Source organism: Herpailurus yagouaroundi, unplaced genomic scaffold (genome assembly GCF_014898765.1).
Source record: "Herpailurus yagouaroundi ecotype Mexico unplaced genomic scaffold, PumYag 161, whole genome shotgun sequence".
Lineage (NCBI taxonomy): Eukaryota > Metazoa > Chordata > Mammalia > Carnivora > Felidae > Herpailurus > Herpailurus yagouaroundi.
In genome coordinates this window covers 480,592-496,563 of record NW_024412402.1, presented here as the reverse complement: position 1 = coordinate 496,563, position 15,972 = coordinate 480,592, and the positions used below count along the sequence as shown (strand labels likewise).

Sequence of the window (15,972 nt, the reverse complement as noted above, 5' to 3'; positions counted from 1 at the left end):
ATTGCTTAATTACTGATAATTGTCACTTATTTCAATAAATATTCAGTGAGCTAATTCTTGTATTGATTAATTATTGTGTACCTGACATACACCAGACCGTAATTAGTTCCTTTTTTTTTTTATTTTTTTTTTAAATTTTTTTTTTCAAAGTTTATTTATTTTTGGGACAGAGAGAGACAGAGCATGAACGGGGGAGGGGCAGAGAGAGAGGGAGACACAGAATTGGAAACAGGCTCCAGGCTCTGAGCCATCAGCCCAGAGCCTGACGCGGGGCTCGAACTCACGGACCGCGAGATCATGACCTGGCTGAAGTCGGACGCTTAACCGACTGCGCCACCCAGGCGCCCCTAGTTTCTAGAGAAAAGTAGACTCAGAATCAGAAGTACTTGTGGAGCTTGTATTCTAGTAAAATAAGGCAGAAAATAAAGTAATAATTGCCCTGATTGAAGAAAGTGTTGTCAGAAAGCAAATAGAGCAAGGGAATGGGACAAAATGATGGGAGAGTATTTTTTGAGAAGGTGATCTAGAAGGCCCCCTGTAAGGAGGTATTTTAGGGAAGGTATGAAAGATGGAAGGAGCAAGCAACATGAGGATGTGAATGACTGATATTTCAGGAAGGGGTGTCAGCAGGTGAAGAGCCATGAGGAGGAAAGAGCTGGTTCCTGGAGCAGAGTGTGGCCCAGGGCAGAGGGAGTGAGAAAAGGAGAGGAGAGGAACGAATGAGTGCCATGCTAGTTCAGGAACTCATAGTTCAGGGACTGTGCATGTACGTGTTTATTTGCTAGTTTTTTGTTTCTTGTGCACGTCCCGCCCCTCTCCACACACACCTGTGTGTCCAGAGAACTGGTGTGGGCTTTTCCATTCTGACTCTAGCCTTTAGTATATTTAGGTTGTTGTTAAGACAGTCAACTTATCAGTTCACGTTAGGGTTTCTTTAACTTTATTTCTTCACTCTTCTTTTTTCCCCCTTCCAAACTATCAAAAAGGTAAATGTAAAAGTTCCATTTAAAATTTATTCAATTAGGGGCGCCTGGGTGGCGCAGTCGGTTAAGCGTCCGACTTCAGCCAGGTCACCATCTCGCGGTCCGTGAGTTCGAGCCCCGCGTCAGGCTCTGGGCTGATGGCTCAGAGCCTGGAGCCTGTTTCCGATTCTGTGTCTCCCTCTCTCTCTGCCCCTCCCCCGTTCATGCTCTGTCTCTCTCTGTCGCAAAAATAAATAAACGTTGAAAAAAAAAATTAAAAAAAAAAAAAATAAAATAAAATTTATTCAATTAAAAAAAATAAAATTTATTCAATTAAAAAAACCCCACCATAACCAATTACTTGTATCAATTTATCTGAATTCTTTTCCAGACTTTTATAAACATTTACATTTTTCTAGTTATGACATTATAAATATTTCATTCCTCTTCAGTCCAATCCCTACCTTTTAAACACGTAAGAGCAAATTAAAGTAAATTTTTCCTGCTGTGCTTTAGAAGTTTGGAGAATTTTCATTGGGGTTTTTTGTTTTCCCCAGTGCACTGGAGGCAGGCTGGGCTCAGGGGGCACAGACCTTCTGTTCACCTCCTGCCTTGTAGGTTGCTTCCCCAAGGAGGCGTTTCTCAGTTCACTCGTGAAAGTGAACTGCTGGCCTGTGAACAGACACTTTCTGGTTCTTATCTTCCACCCTTCCTATTTGTCATACACGTCTTTCCCTGTTCTTGTCGGTGGTCCTCTTCCGCTGTCAGGTAATCCACCCTTTCCAACTAGTCTTTCCTCATGGTATTAAATTCTTTTTGCCTTTCACTTCCTGAGAGTTGGCTGACCTGTTTCTTCCCTTTGTGACTCAGTCTTTTCATTCTAGTTTAACTTAAAAAACCACTGGAGTCTCTCCTTTCTGCATCTATGCGTTATATGCTCTAAAAACTACCATCTACCCCCAGCCTATCGGCTGTGACTATGTTAATACAGAAATATTTGAAATACTGATTAGAAGGAACCTTATCCGTCATCTGACTACCTATCCCATCCACTGTAGCTAACAGGCCATTTAATTAATCTGAATAAACAAGAAGAAATTACTCCTTTCAGTTATTACCTAAGTTAATCTTAGATGGTTTTGAGTTTCTAAGGAATTATTTTGCCATTCAGTGGAAATGATAAATCACATTCCACAGCAATTCAGTAATTCTCACTCAGCTTGAATTTCTAATATTTAAAGTGAATGTTTTAAATCCAAATGTATTAATGAAACTATATTAATACTCATTAGAATCACAGAGTTAAATAACTTCTGATTGTCAGCATTTCGTGCTTTCTTCCTCCTTTTTTTAAAAATAAAAGTTATCTGTCTCCCTCGTCTTAACACTGTGCTTTACTTTTTTTTAAAAAATAGACTTTGTTTCTTTTTTAGAACAGTTTTAGATTTACAGAAAAATTAAGAAGACAGTTCCGTATACGCTGTATCCAGTGTCTTCTCTTACTAACACCTGACATTAGTTAGCAAATTTACAGGTTGTAAATTTGTTACAATTAATGAATCAGTACTGATGTTATTTTTAAAAATATTTTGAATATGGTTATGATCTTACTATAAACTTAGGTAAATTTCCATATCCATTCCTTCTTTGTCCTCTCTGAGCAGAGTTTTAAAAAGTTTGCATTATTTTGTGAAATAATATTGTCTGCCATACAAAATACTTCTATCTAAAACCTAACAAAAATAGTAGAAAATAAGAGTGAGCCCCTTTGCAGAATATTTTTAATGTTCCTCATGAGCACTCTTTGCTCACTATATATAGGCTAATTGACTTTTTTTCTTTTTTAAGACAGTTGTATATAGTGGAAAAATAGCACCAGTTTGTAGGTAACACATGTATTTAAACAGATGGAACTTAAGCAGAACAGTAAAACCATACAGAGAACATTTCCTTTCTCTCTTACTTGGGTTAATTCTCTTTGCTTAGGCAGTATGATAAGGAAAACGTGATTGATAGGCACCAGTTAGACTTCTCTTTCATTACCAAGCCATATATCTTTTCATTCTTGCCCCAAATTGTGTTGTTTCAAGGGCTTTGAAAGCATATAACTTTCTCAGATCAAGGATAAAGTGTGTCATTCATTTTGCCCTTGGGTATGCTCAATCTCTGAAATACATAGAACAGTTAAAATTGAGACTTGTGCTGTAAATTTCCATTTTAATTAGAATCTGCCTTCATGGCTTATAAAAGTATTTTGAAAATATCAGCTATCTTTAAAAACATTAAAATAAAATATATTGCTTGTAAACAAGTGTGCTTTATTAGGTGTCAGCCATGTTTCCCATGGCTCATTGGTCGCAACTGAGAATAAATACAGTAACATTTCTCTTTGCAACTTTTTCCCCATAGGTTTATTTATGTTTACCCAACGTCCGATCTCTTACTGAGGGACACTGCCTGATAGTCCCTTTGCAACACCACAGGGCTTCCACCTTACTGGACGAAGACATCTGGGAGGAAGTTCAGGTCAGCATGGTAATCTCATCATTGTAATGCGCAGGAGCAGTTTTTACAAAGTAATTGCCAGTGGGTTTCTTTATCACCTTTGTCCAGTGATTTTGCTTTCTGAATTTACACATTTGTATACATTTCCCTAGTTGTGTACATCTCCAGATCATGTTTTCACCAGTCACTCCCTTTTTAGTTTATTTCCCTTATGTACTCCCTGTTTTGAAGGTTTTTTTTTTTTTTTTTTAATTTTTTACTGAGATATAATTGATGTATAGCCTTACTAGTTTCAGGTGTACAACTGAAAGCTTTTGTGTACTAAACAAACTGTGACACAGTAATAAGTATTTTTACTTAAAAAATCAGTGTAAGATTTCTAATCTCTACTTTTGTGGAGCAGGAGATAGCCATTCTTGACAAAGTAAGGTAATAAAAGAAAAGAGATTTTCAGATAATAAAAAATAAATTTTGGAAGCCACAGGTTCATATTCAGCATTTGCCATATTTTCCTGTAATGGAATTGGTCTCTGCTGCTGTGATTTTGCTATCAGCCTTTACTTTTATACTTTTCCCTTTATTACCTGGCCCAACTTTTAGATTCAGGATTTTTCTTCCCTCCCCTCCCCTCCCTTCCCCTCCCTTCCCCTCCCCTTCTTTTTGTGGCTGATTCTGCAAGAAACTGGAAGGCACGACATGGGTGAAATTGCTGCTGAATTATTTCAAGACCTCGTAATGACCAAAAAAGAAAAAAATAAAACTCTTCATTTTTCTAATACTTGACAGTTGAATAGGGGTTACAGGGACCCCTAGTTAGAAAATGTGAAAATTGTAAGACTGTAAAAGACACTATGTCCTGGTCTTTGCATCATGTTGATAAAGATGCCAAAGAGGAGATATTTTGACCACACATTGTGAAATTCAGTCTCTTACTCCTTGTAATCTTGACGTTTATGTTGTGAAAGTAAAGGGCAGACTGTTACCATACATCTGTGGCCAGGCATGGGTAACAATGTGGACAAATACACTTGATGTGGGAAAAAATTTTTTTCTAGTAGTGGATGCCAGTGCAGTAAATAATTTAAAGTGGAAGTATGCAAATTTGTTTTTCAGAATTATTTTGAGACTTTTCTGGAATGTCTTTTTAAAAATTTATGCATGCAAAACTGATTTAACTTAGAGCAAACTACAGTGCCAAAAAGATTTTAAGTAATACAGGAATCTAGTCTGTGTTTTATATTTCTGTAAGAAATTAAGCCACTTGATGGAAAACATTGAGGTGGATAAAGAAGAAATGTATTCATTCAGTAGATACTGAGAACATGAATGTCGATAATCCCAGTGTCCTGAGAAATGCAGAGATAAAATCATTAATTCTGCCCGTAGGTGTGGTGTATTTTCGTACAGGTTATATTGCACTTCAGTGGATTTGGGAGTCGTATGCACTATGGAAAATTGAATGAGGGAGGAAAGCCAAGTTATCTTACACAGAGAATAGCATTATGGCTTTTTGTGTGATAAGAGAATTAGTTGTTACAAGTTGTAAATTAGTATAAGACAGTGAGCAAATAAAGTATTTGAATTCTAGCTTATATAAAGAAATGTAGCTTTGGGGATTTTTGTTCTTACCTTCAAATATATTCAGAAGTTCAATACTGACTGGCTGGCTCAGTCAGAAGAGCATGCGACTCTTGATCTTGGGGTTTGAGTTTGAGCCCCATGTTGGGTATAGAGATTAGTTAAAAATAAAGAATCTTAGGGGCGCCTGGGTGGCTCAGTCGGTTAAGCGTGCGACTTCAGCTCAGGTCATGATCTCACGGTCCGTGAGTTCGAGCCCCGCGTCGGGCTCTGGGCTGATGGCTCGGAGCCTGGAGCCTGCTTCCAATTCGGTGTCTCCCTCTCTCTCTGCTTCTCCCCCGTTCATGCTCTGTCTCTCTCTCTGTCTCAAAAATAAATAAACGTTAAAAAAAAAATTAAAAAAAAATAAATAAAAAATAAAAAATCTTAAAAAAAACCCTTCAAGTTAATCACGCCCTGGTAAACATCTTTATGGTTATTCCCCCCTTCTAGAGAATATTTAACAAAGATTATTTGACTTAGGAAAAAATAATGTTTGGAAATGCAGGAGCCACTTTTTCTAAGTGATGTTTATCCCCATCCTCTAGTAACATTTAAATTTAATTTTGGATCTTATATTTAATAGAAAATGCAAAACTAAGTTTCAGCACAGCATATGGGAATAATCACAGATTTTGGATGAATAGGAGCCAGGTTTTTTAGTTTCATTAACTATATAGTGAAGCTCGGTCCCCTTTAAAGTTATTCTTATCAGTTTGACAGATAGGTTTGAGCTTATGTTATCGTCAGACACCGTGGATCCATTTAAATATCCCAAACTAGCAGTGTGGTGGTGGGGCCGTTGCCTACAGTGGGCTTTGCTGCTGAGCGGTGTGATGGGGCCATTTCCCTGGGAAAGCTCTAGTATTGCACCCTCAGGGCTTTTTCTGGGGGCGATCAGACTCTCCAGAGACAATTCTTCCCATCTCTCACCTGGCGCATCTGAGACGGTTTGCTCCTGTTCTGGCAGACGAGTGGGGGAAGAAGGCTGGGGCAGCAGAATTTCAACACTCTGTAGCATTTCCTGTGATGTCCCCGTTTACAGACTCCAGCTGTGTCAGGTTTTGCCAGCCCAGCAAACTTACTGTTGACCTTCTACAGAGAATAATGCCACAGCGTTCTGCTGGTGTTGAGGGTATCGGCGTGTTAATTGCTTTTTTCAAAAGACTTCCATCTATGCCATTTGCTCTTTGCTACACCTTCACTCTCCTTCTGTAACCGCTTGGTGCTTACCAGTTCTTGAGCCTCGTGAGGGTTCTGTAGTGCGGGATGGCTGTCTTCTCTGCTACCCCTGCCGATCCCCTCCCGCCACACCTGCCAGGGATGAGCCAGCTTGCTGATGTTTAAGTCACTTATTATGGAGTGATCTGATTTCCAGTGAGGCTTCTCTCGTTCTCTTTGTTCCAGTAATTTGGGCTGTTTTAAAAATTACTTTAATGTCATTTCTGAGTGGCTACTCCATGGAGGGCACAGAGTTAAATATATGTATTCTATCTCATAACATTTATCTCTGGATAACTTTACCTTTGGACATGTTCTATTTAGAAAATCTGAATAAATTATAGTATTAATATTATATGATCAACCTTACATAGCTTTGATATTTCCAAGTATACTACTTTAATTTTCATTTCAAAAAGTTTTACTTATATACACCTGAATTGTTATAATGTGACTTGATACAAATTAAGAATTGCAACACTCTAGTATAGCTTACTTAAATATATCGTAAGGAATTTTAGTCTAGATGTGTTAACTAAAATGAGGAATGGCATGTAGGTGAGTAGTCATAGTTTAGAAATGTGGAAAATAGTGATTACCCAATGGGTAGAGTTTTTTCTACTAGGAAAATGGGAATGTTATATAATCCCCATAATATGGGGATCTATATCTCTGTGAAGCATAAAATAGTTTTGGTATGTTATAATAATGAACTAAAAAACTTTCTTCAGTGTTTGGATGTTGTATAACTTAATGAATATTATTTAAATACGTATGGTGTATGTGTTATACTGAGCTTCGGGAAGATCCTTCTTTAGTGGAGCGGGTAACCTCCAATTCTTTCATTGAACTCGTGTTTTTCTTTTCTTTTTTTTTTTTTTTTTAATTTTTTTTTTCAACGTTTATTTATTTTTGGGACAGAGAGAGACAGAGCATGAACGGGGGAGGGGCAGAGAGAGAGGGAGACACAGAATCGGAAACAGGCTCCAGGCTCTGAGCCATCAGCCCAGAGCCCGACGCGGGGCTCGAACTCCCGGACCGCGAGATCGTGACCTGGCTGAAGTCGGCCGCTTAACCGACTGCGCCACCCAGGCGCCCCTGAACTCGTGTTTTTCAAGTACAGTTTGTTTATGCAGAGAGGAGTACTTCAGTGTTTGTGTGTGCCCTGCTTGTATGATGTTTATATTATCATAGTGAACTATTCTTGCATCTCTACTAATTTAGTACCTTTAAGTTTGCATTTGTAATTCATGACTCTGGAGTCTGTCTTCCTCACTGTCATCCACATAGTATCTAGAACAAGAATCGAAACAGTTAAACCAGGAAAGGGCTGTGGATCAACAGGAAAGCGAGGAAGTTTGTGAGACAATGTTACATTGTCGGTGCTGCTGCTGCTTTATATCCATTTTCTCCTTTCTTCAAAGAAGCTTAGTTTTCAAATAGGTAGTTCTACTCCAGCAATGTTTTCCTTTTTCTAGCCCGTAAGATTATGTTACCACTGCACTAGGTAATGAAATAAATAACAGTTCATCGAAAATATTCATAATAAATAAAAATTCACAAACGGTAGCAGTTAACAACATAGAGACAGTCTAAAACACTATCTTATAAAACCAGCTTTGTATATTTTTCCCATTTTGTTTTCTAAGTGTTTTGTGCAAGTGTGTTTGTTTTCTAAGTGTTTACCAGGCCTGCGAAGGTAACTTTTGGGAAAAACAACAGGGTAGAGGTGGGAATGGATGAATGGTTGTTACTTCCTGGCTCGTGAGCCGTGTCAGTCTTAGCACCGATGTCTGTGAATCGTCCATCGAATTGTGGTCACTGCTGTTGCAAACAGAACCGAACTCACAGTGCTCAAGACAGGAAAAGTTAATTTCTTATGTCACGGTCCAGTGTGGGTTGGGCAGTTCCCAAGGCAGATCGCCCCCAGGCATTTAATTGGGTATTCAGGCTCCTTCCATCATCAGGCTCTCCTGTGGTGGGGTCCTCTTTCAGGACCTTGGATGGAAGAAAATGAATACAAGAAGGCACACTGCCCCTTCACTGTTTCAAGGGACACATAAGTCACTTGTCACAAGTGACACCTATCATTTCTAGATACATTCCTTTGCCCAGAATTAAATAGGTCCCCATCTAAGTCCCAGAGAGGCTGGGAAATCTAGTCTTGTTTGCCCAGGAAGAGGAAAATGAAACCGTTTAGTGAACATGGCTTTTCTTGGGAAGGTTTGTTGTCTGCAGAAATCAGATTGGGGCCATGGCAACTATAAAATTTGAATGACCACTTTCACCATGTAGATACCTATACCAGTATTTTATATTTTATGATTTTTTACCGTAATTTAACCTCAATTGTGTGTGCACTGTTAATTTGATTTTATGAAGTGTAGTACAAGATTCAGAGGATTTTTAAAGGGGAAGCAATCCTATATAGTCATCTCTAATGATTTAGCTAACAAGTCACCTGACAATGAGATTATTAGACTATTAGCCAAGACTTTGACAGCAAATGGAGTCTTTAAAAGAGGCTTTGCTGAACTTCTCTACAGCTCTGGTCAGAAATGAAAAGCAAATCCTGTGTCTGTTGCTTACTAGGTATCTTTGTAGTTTATCTCAATGTATAATTATTTGATTTCCTTTTTTCCTACTTGTTCTTGTTTTATGAAATGAGTACAAAATGGAAGCGTGACAAGTCATTACTGACAAGCGATCATCGGAGGCCTGGCGGAGTCCCAGGACCCCCACCCCCCAGGCAGCAGTGATAAGTAGCTTCTCCCCTTTTGGGGTGTCCGTGGAGGCTGAGTGGGGAAGCTGAACAGCTGTCTGCACATGGCAGTCGCTAGGCAGTGTCTGAGCCACAACCTGGCTGAATCTCCAGGGTGTTAGGCTGAGCTAAGACCAGGAACCTCAAAAGGTGGTGTGATTCCACCTGTACGACATGCTTGAAATGGTAGGATTAAAGAAATGGAGAACACAGTGGCGGTTTTGCCCATATGATGAGAGGGAGTGTGGCTGGGAGTGTTGGGATTGCTCTGTGCCTTCACCGTGTCCCTGTTAATATCCTGGTTGTGATGCTGTACTGTGGTTTTATAAGATGCTACCGTCGGGGGAAACTGGGGTAGAGGTGTATGGGATCTCTCTATTTTCTACATGTGATCCATAGTCCTAATTGAACAATTTAATTAAGATATTTGAAAGTTATAAATTAGCTGACAAATCTAGATTAAAAAATGTTTCAAAAATAAATTTAATAAGGTGGGGGGGCGCGCCTGGGTGGCTCAGTCAGTTAAGTGTCTGAATCTTGGTTTCGGCTTACGTCATGATGTCACAGTTCATGAGATCGAGCCCCGTGTTGGCCTCTGTGCTAACAGTGGGGAGCCTGCTTGGGATTCTCTCTCTGCCTCTCTACCGCTTGTGCACTCTCTGTCTTTCTCTCAAAAATAAATAAACTTTAAAAAAAATTAAAATCTTTCTTCCTCCTACTTAGACAAATATACAAACACTTAATAAAGATAGAATAAATATATGACACTCTACAAGGCCAAGTTTGAATTTCGAATTCTTAGACACCTTGGCGGTGTGGGGAGAGTCAGCTTCTGGCTACAGCCTTCAGCCTGGTCCCCTTTCTTCTAAGCCCTGACATCATCCTGTACCACAGGGGATGTCCTGTGCATACCTGTGAGCGTCTGGACGGTGTGTCTGTGCTCCCGGACTCAGGGTGTGAAATAATAAATCTGTAAGTAAGTAGTAAAGAATAAAAAGTAGGGATTTTATAATAACGCTGAGTTCTTTGGGAAAAGAAAACACTCTTACTGTTCCACCGTAGTACATTTGACTTTGATACACTCGGTGGGACATGATTGTACGTGAAAATAGGGGATGCTTGAGTATACAAGGTCCAAGTGCAGGGTCAGCAGACGTGTGTGGGAGCCAGTGGATGAAGATGCTGTGAGCCTAGGGAGATACTTGGAAGTGGGTTCCACACCCACCTTCCAGGAGTACCTTCTGTGTTTTGTGGTTATTTTCCTCTGATTTTACCATCTGTTCTGCCTATTTTACTCCTTGAGTTTGATTTTATCTCTTCCTTGTCTTATTGTAGTCTATTGGAACATTTCCAATATATACACAAAACTCCGCAGAGTAAGTTTCAGTTTAAAAAGAAAAGTTGGTTAGGGGCGCCTGGGTGGCTCAGTCGCTTGGGCTGACTGACTTCGGCTCAGGTCATGATCTCACGGTTCGTGGGTTTGAGCCCCGCATGGGACTCTGTGCTGACAGCTCAGAGCCTGGAGCCTGCTTCTGATTCTGTGTCTCCCTCTCTCTGCACCTCCCCTGCTCATGCTCTGTCTCTCTCTGACTCTCAAAAAATAAATAAATGTTAATAAAAAAAAAGAAAAGTTGCTTAAATATGTGAAATGATATAGTAGATTTAGAAAGTAAAGTAATGGTAAGGTAACAGTACGGAATCTAAACATTGTTGACCATTTATTTTTTATTTTAAAGGGATTTAGTGTACCTTTTATTGTTTTCCATATTTTCTCTGTAAGTCTTTTAGTTACCTCATCATTTTATTTTCTTCAGATGTTTAGGAAATCATTGGTCAAGATGTTTGAAGATAAAGGGTTGGACTGCATCTTTTTAGAAACCAACATGAGCATGAAGAAGCAGTACCATATGGTTTACGAGTGCATTCCTCTCCCGAAGGAAGTGGGTGACATGGCTCCCATCTACTTTAAGGTATTTCTGGATACTTTTGCATGCATCCTGTTTCACAACAGTGCTGTTTTATGAATACGGTTATCTTTTTTCTTGTATTTTTTGTCCTTATATACTAATATCAAACTTTATATAAAGAAATGCAGTAAAGCACACAAAAAAATTCTTTGTAAATTTCTGTAGAGAGAAATTTGGGATTTTGACCTTTAAAAAGCATGCTTATTTGGGAGTGCCTGGGTGGCTCAGTCGGTTGAGTGTCCAACTTCAGCTCAGGTCGTGGTTGCACAGCTTGTGAGTTTGAGTCCCGCATCTGGCGCTGTGCAGACAGCTTGGAGCCTGGAGCCTGCTTTGGATTCTCTGTTTCCCTCTCTCTTTCCCCCTTCCCTGCACACACTCTGTCTCTCTCTCTCAAAAATAAACATTGAAAAAAAAAAGCATGCTTATTTGTAAGTATGAATATACTGTTGAATGGCAGTTTATGATTTCTATTTTAATTTTTCAGTTCTAAAATGAAAAATCAGGGTTTTACCTTGAAGTCCTTTATGGTCAAAATTATAGTCGTAATTCTAGAAAACTCACTGAAATTCACAAGAGCTGGAGAGAGTTACATACAAATAGTCCATGTTACAATTGCTGAGGCAAGTTAGTGTTCTTTTAGTATTTAATACCTCATGATGCTATTTGTAAGAAGAAACTAGTATCTAACCTTGACATACGGTTTTGGACATAATTACTAGAGTTTTTAATCAGTTAAGTGTCATTATAATATTCAGGCAGCTTTTACAAGATAGCATGGTTTTTTTTTTGTTTTTTTTTTTTTAAATTTTTTTTTTTTCAACATTTATTTATTTTTGGGACAGAGAGAGACAGAGCATGAACGGGGGAGGGGCAGAGAGAGAGGGAGACACAGAATCGGAAACAGGCTCCAGGCTCTGAGCCATCAGCCCAGAGCCCGACGCGGGGCTCGAACTCCCGGACCGCGAGATCGTGACCTGGCTGAAGTCGGACGCTCAATCGACTGCGCCACCCAGGCGCCCCAAGATAGCATGGTTTTGAGGCTGAGCTGAATACATTATAATTTATAGGCTAATATAAATGCATGTGTAGAAACGTATATGAAATAGTAACATGTAAAGTGAAAAATGGAGGCAGTGTTTTATGAAATGATGCCCGGAGATTTTCCCGTGCAACATTTAGACGATACAGGATGGGAGAGTTTATTCGTGGACTGGACAACCCAGTACAAAGGATGGTGAGACTTGTTGAGGTTAATGAGGTGGTGAAAATACGCTTTCTCTCTACAGATTTCTAAAAACAATTTGATTATTTGATTTTAAAAAATATACTAGTAAAGTAGGAGAAAGAGCCAACTTGCCAGTTGTGTGTTAAGCAAAATCAGTTGGGAAAGAGATGATTATACTTTTCTTCATTTTTTTTTTCTTTCTTTTTTTTTGTATCTCCTCCATAGAGTCTTGGGTGATTGTGACCACAGGCATTGAGGTAATAGGAATGTAAGCAGCCACTGTTGCTTATGTTGGGTGACAGAAATGTCAGCACTTAGAATGGTGTGTCACTTTTCTACCCTAAACCTTTTATTTGATTTGCCTTCAGTTTTATACTGAATGTGCTACGTTATAGTATCAGCCCCAGTGCCCCATATGTCTTTTAAATATGGACCAGCAGTGTATCTGATGCTTTTAAACTGTGCTTATTTGAATGCTAATTTTATGTTTAAAATTTGCTTCATTAAGGATGACAACTGTACAAAAATGAGAGTACTTGATACTCATCATCCTGGTTTTTCTATTAAATATTTCTTTGCCATAAATACTAGTTCTGTTGCTTAGGCTCGGAGGTCTTACAATGCCATATCTATGTATTTTTCCCCTTCATTTTTACTTCTTTGTTATAGGGCCAGATAGTTCAAGTACTTGGTTGTCAGAAATTACTCTTTTGCGAAAAGGGCAGTAAAACTAAACAGATTTATTTGAGTAGGTTTCTATGAATGGGATAAGGAAGTTGTGAACTTTTATGTTCACAAACTTACGTTTAAATTAAATTGCTTAGGCTTATTAAGGATTGTATTTGTGGTGTAGAGTTGGGCTGAAGTTAGTACAAGAATTAAGAATGAGTAAATAATATTTCCTTTTTCCTAAAGATAGGACTTTAAAGAAAATTAAGGTCCAATTTTAAATAACGAATTAAAGCCTTAACCCATTTTAAATAATGAACCACTTACCATGAATACTGTATCTGTGATTAATTCACTGTATTACTTTATTTTTAAACAGTCTCTTTGTGTTTGCTTATAAGCTATTTTTTCATTAATAAATGGCTATTTCTTAGAAAGCCATAATGGAATCTGATGAAGAATGGTCTATGAACAAGAAATTGATCGATCTCTCTTCGAAAGACATCAGAAAGTCTGTAAGTATCTTTTTCTTGCCCTTGGTATAAGAAATGATCCTGATGTTTAGGGATCATTAATTGTCACATCTTACTTAAGAAAGAGACCATTTGGGGTGCCTGGGTGGCTCAGTCGTTTATGCGTCTGACTTCGGCTCAGATCATGATCTCACGGCCTGTGAGTTGGAGCCCCGTGTCGGGCTCTGTGCTGACAGCTCAGAGCCTGGAGCCTCTTTAGATTCTGTGTCTTTCTGTCTCTCTCTCTGCCCCTCCCCCGCTCACACTGTGTCTCTCAAAAATAAATAAACATCAAAAAAAAAATTAAAAAAAAGAAAGACCATTTGGCTGAGTGACCCAAGGTGAAGTAAGTAATTCTATGAATAAGAAATTCTTTTCATTCTACTTGGTCTAGCAAATGCTCCTTTCTTCAGATGCTTACGTGAATATTTATTCCTGACCTTCTGGCCTTGTACCTTCCTCACCTTCTGGAGCTGTGCCTTCCTCACCTTCTGGCACTGTGCCATTGTGGTGCCTACAGTTGGCTGTGACCACATCAGACTCTGCTGTAGGAGCTCCTGTAATGGGCTTCTCAGCCTCTGTGGAAGTAGGGAGAGGAGCCCTCTCGTTACTCAAATTATAATGAGGATAACATTTTCCTAGAGACTCTATTTGATTTTGGAGTTCTTCCCCCCCCCCCCATATAAAGATTACCTGTTACAATCTTTAAAACAGTGGCTAAGTTAGATTATGGGTTCATTTTTCTTTAGGGGAGTTTCCCATCCGAGCTTCACAGCTTAGTCGATCCACAGACTCACTCTTAGACACGTTACACAAGTTGAGTACTGTCACAAGGACCTCTCTCTTTTCTAGACGTCTAAATGAACTGGAATAGAGATATACTAGAACTGTGGATTCCTTTTTGGTTTTCTGTTCAAAACACACTTTGCTGTACAGCCGTTCACTGAGTGAGAGCTGTTTACCAGGCACTGTTCTATGTGCATTGCATGTGCTGGAACAGAACAGGGATGTGGACTCTGGGGGTGGGGCAGGCACTTCAGCCTGTGTGCTAGGTCATCCCTCTGCCCTCTTGTGTAAATAACGTTATTCGAGTGCAGCTACACCAGTTTGTTAGGTGCTGCTTTTGGAAGCTTTCATGCAGCAAGGGTAGAGTGGAGAGTTGCAGCAGAGACTATGTAATCTTCAAAGCCCAGAACATTTTATTTAAATTCAGACTTTTATGTTTTCTTAAGTTTGCTGACCCTTGTTCTAATAGATGACACTAGGCTGTTTTCTTCCGTATATTCTTTTTGGAAAGCCAGACTCCTGATACAGGTGACTGGTAAGATATCTCATTGCATTTATTATGTCCTACTCAAGAGATTGAAATTTCATTGCCTTACTGAAGATAGGTTTAATACAAAGGTAAAACATTGTCTATAGTCTTTTTTTCTCCCCTTGCTGGTGAATTCGACCAGACAGTATATTAACTCCCCCCTTAACAAATGTCCTTTTCATTTCTGTCTTCTCTGAGCCTACAGTAAAACGTATCTAGGGGGCAGCTGAGGGGTTCATTCAGTTGAGTGTCTGACTCTTGGTTTTGCCTCAGGTCATGTTTCCAAGGTCATGGGATCAAGCCACGGGTTGGGCTCTGCACTGAATGTGGAGCCTGTTTGGAATTCTCTCTCTCTCTCTCTCTCTCTCTCTCTCTCTCTCTCTCTCTTTCTCTTTCTCTCTCTCTTTCTCTCTCTCTGCTTCTTTCTCTCTGCCCCTCTCCCCTACTTACATGCTCCCTCTGTCTCTAAAAAAGACAAAAAGAAAAGGATACCTAACATACACACATCTATTATGCCTGGGTTTTTCACTTCTCATAATCTCCATTGCCATTAAATATTCTTTTTTTTTTTTCTACATTTATTTATTTTTTGAGAGACATAGAGAGACAGAGCACAAGTTGGGGAGGGGCAGAGAGTGAAGGAGACACAGAATCCGAAGCAGGTTCCAGGCTCCGAGCTGTTAGCACAGAGCCCGATGCGGGGCCTGAACTCACAAACCGTGAGATCGTGACCTGAGCCGAAGTCAGACGTTTAACCGACTGAGCCACCCAGGTGCCCTGCCATTAAATATTCTTTTATAACATGATTTTAATGGCATTTGAAAGTATTTCTAAGTAGAAGTTTTTAAAGATACGTATTATTCTCTATTTGCTATCCTGCATATAGAGTTTTCTTCTTGGTGAACCATCTAGTACCTATTTTAAGTTTGTTTTTTAAAACGTGCTCAGTACTTGAGTCAAATGCCTAGGGAGTTTTAATATTTTAACTAATATGGAAAATCTGAAACAGATACAGAACTTTGTAGGAACAGTAGTTGTATATTCTACTTGGAAGCATTGCCGAGATCCCAAGAGTTGCCTTTCTAAGTCATCACATAGTATCTGAGAGTCACAGCAGACAGGGAGTGGACCAGATGACATCTCTGGTCCCTTTTAGCTTTAGGATTCGATAATTATGTGGATGGAATTGTGAAGAGAACTTGAGTATTAGGAATAATT

The 15,972-nt window shown here is 39.2% G+C and overlaps 1 protein-coding gene across 1 annotated transcript in view; it reads left to right on the top strand.

Annotated features, from left to right (window-relative positions):
- Positions 1-15,972, top strand: part of CWF19L2 (CWF19 like cell cycle control factor 2) — a 153,996-nt gene that overhangs the window by 130,828 nt on the left and 7,196 nt on the right. The window contains exons 14-16 of the mRNA XM_040482858.1: positions 3,372-3,488; positions 10,881-11,036; positions 13,362-13,442. Coding sequence (XP_040338792.1) covers positions 3,372-3,488; positions 10,881-11,036; positions 13,362-13,442 — 354 coding nt within the window. The remainder of the gene's footprint in view (positions 1-3,371; positions 3,489-10,880; positions 11,037-13,361; positions 13,443-15,972) is intronic.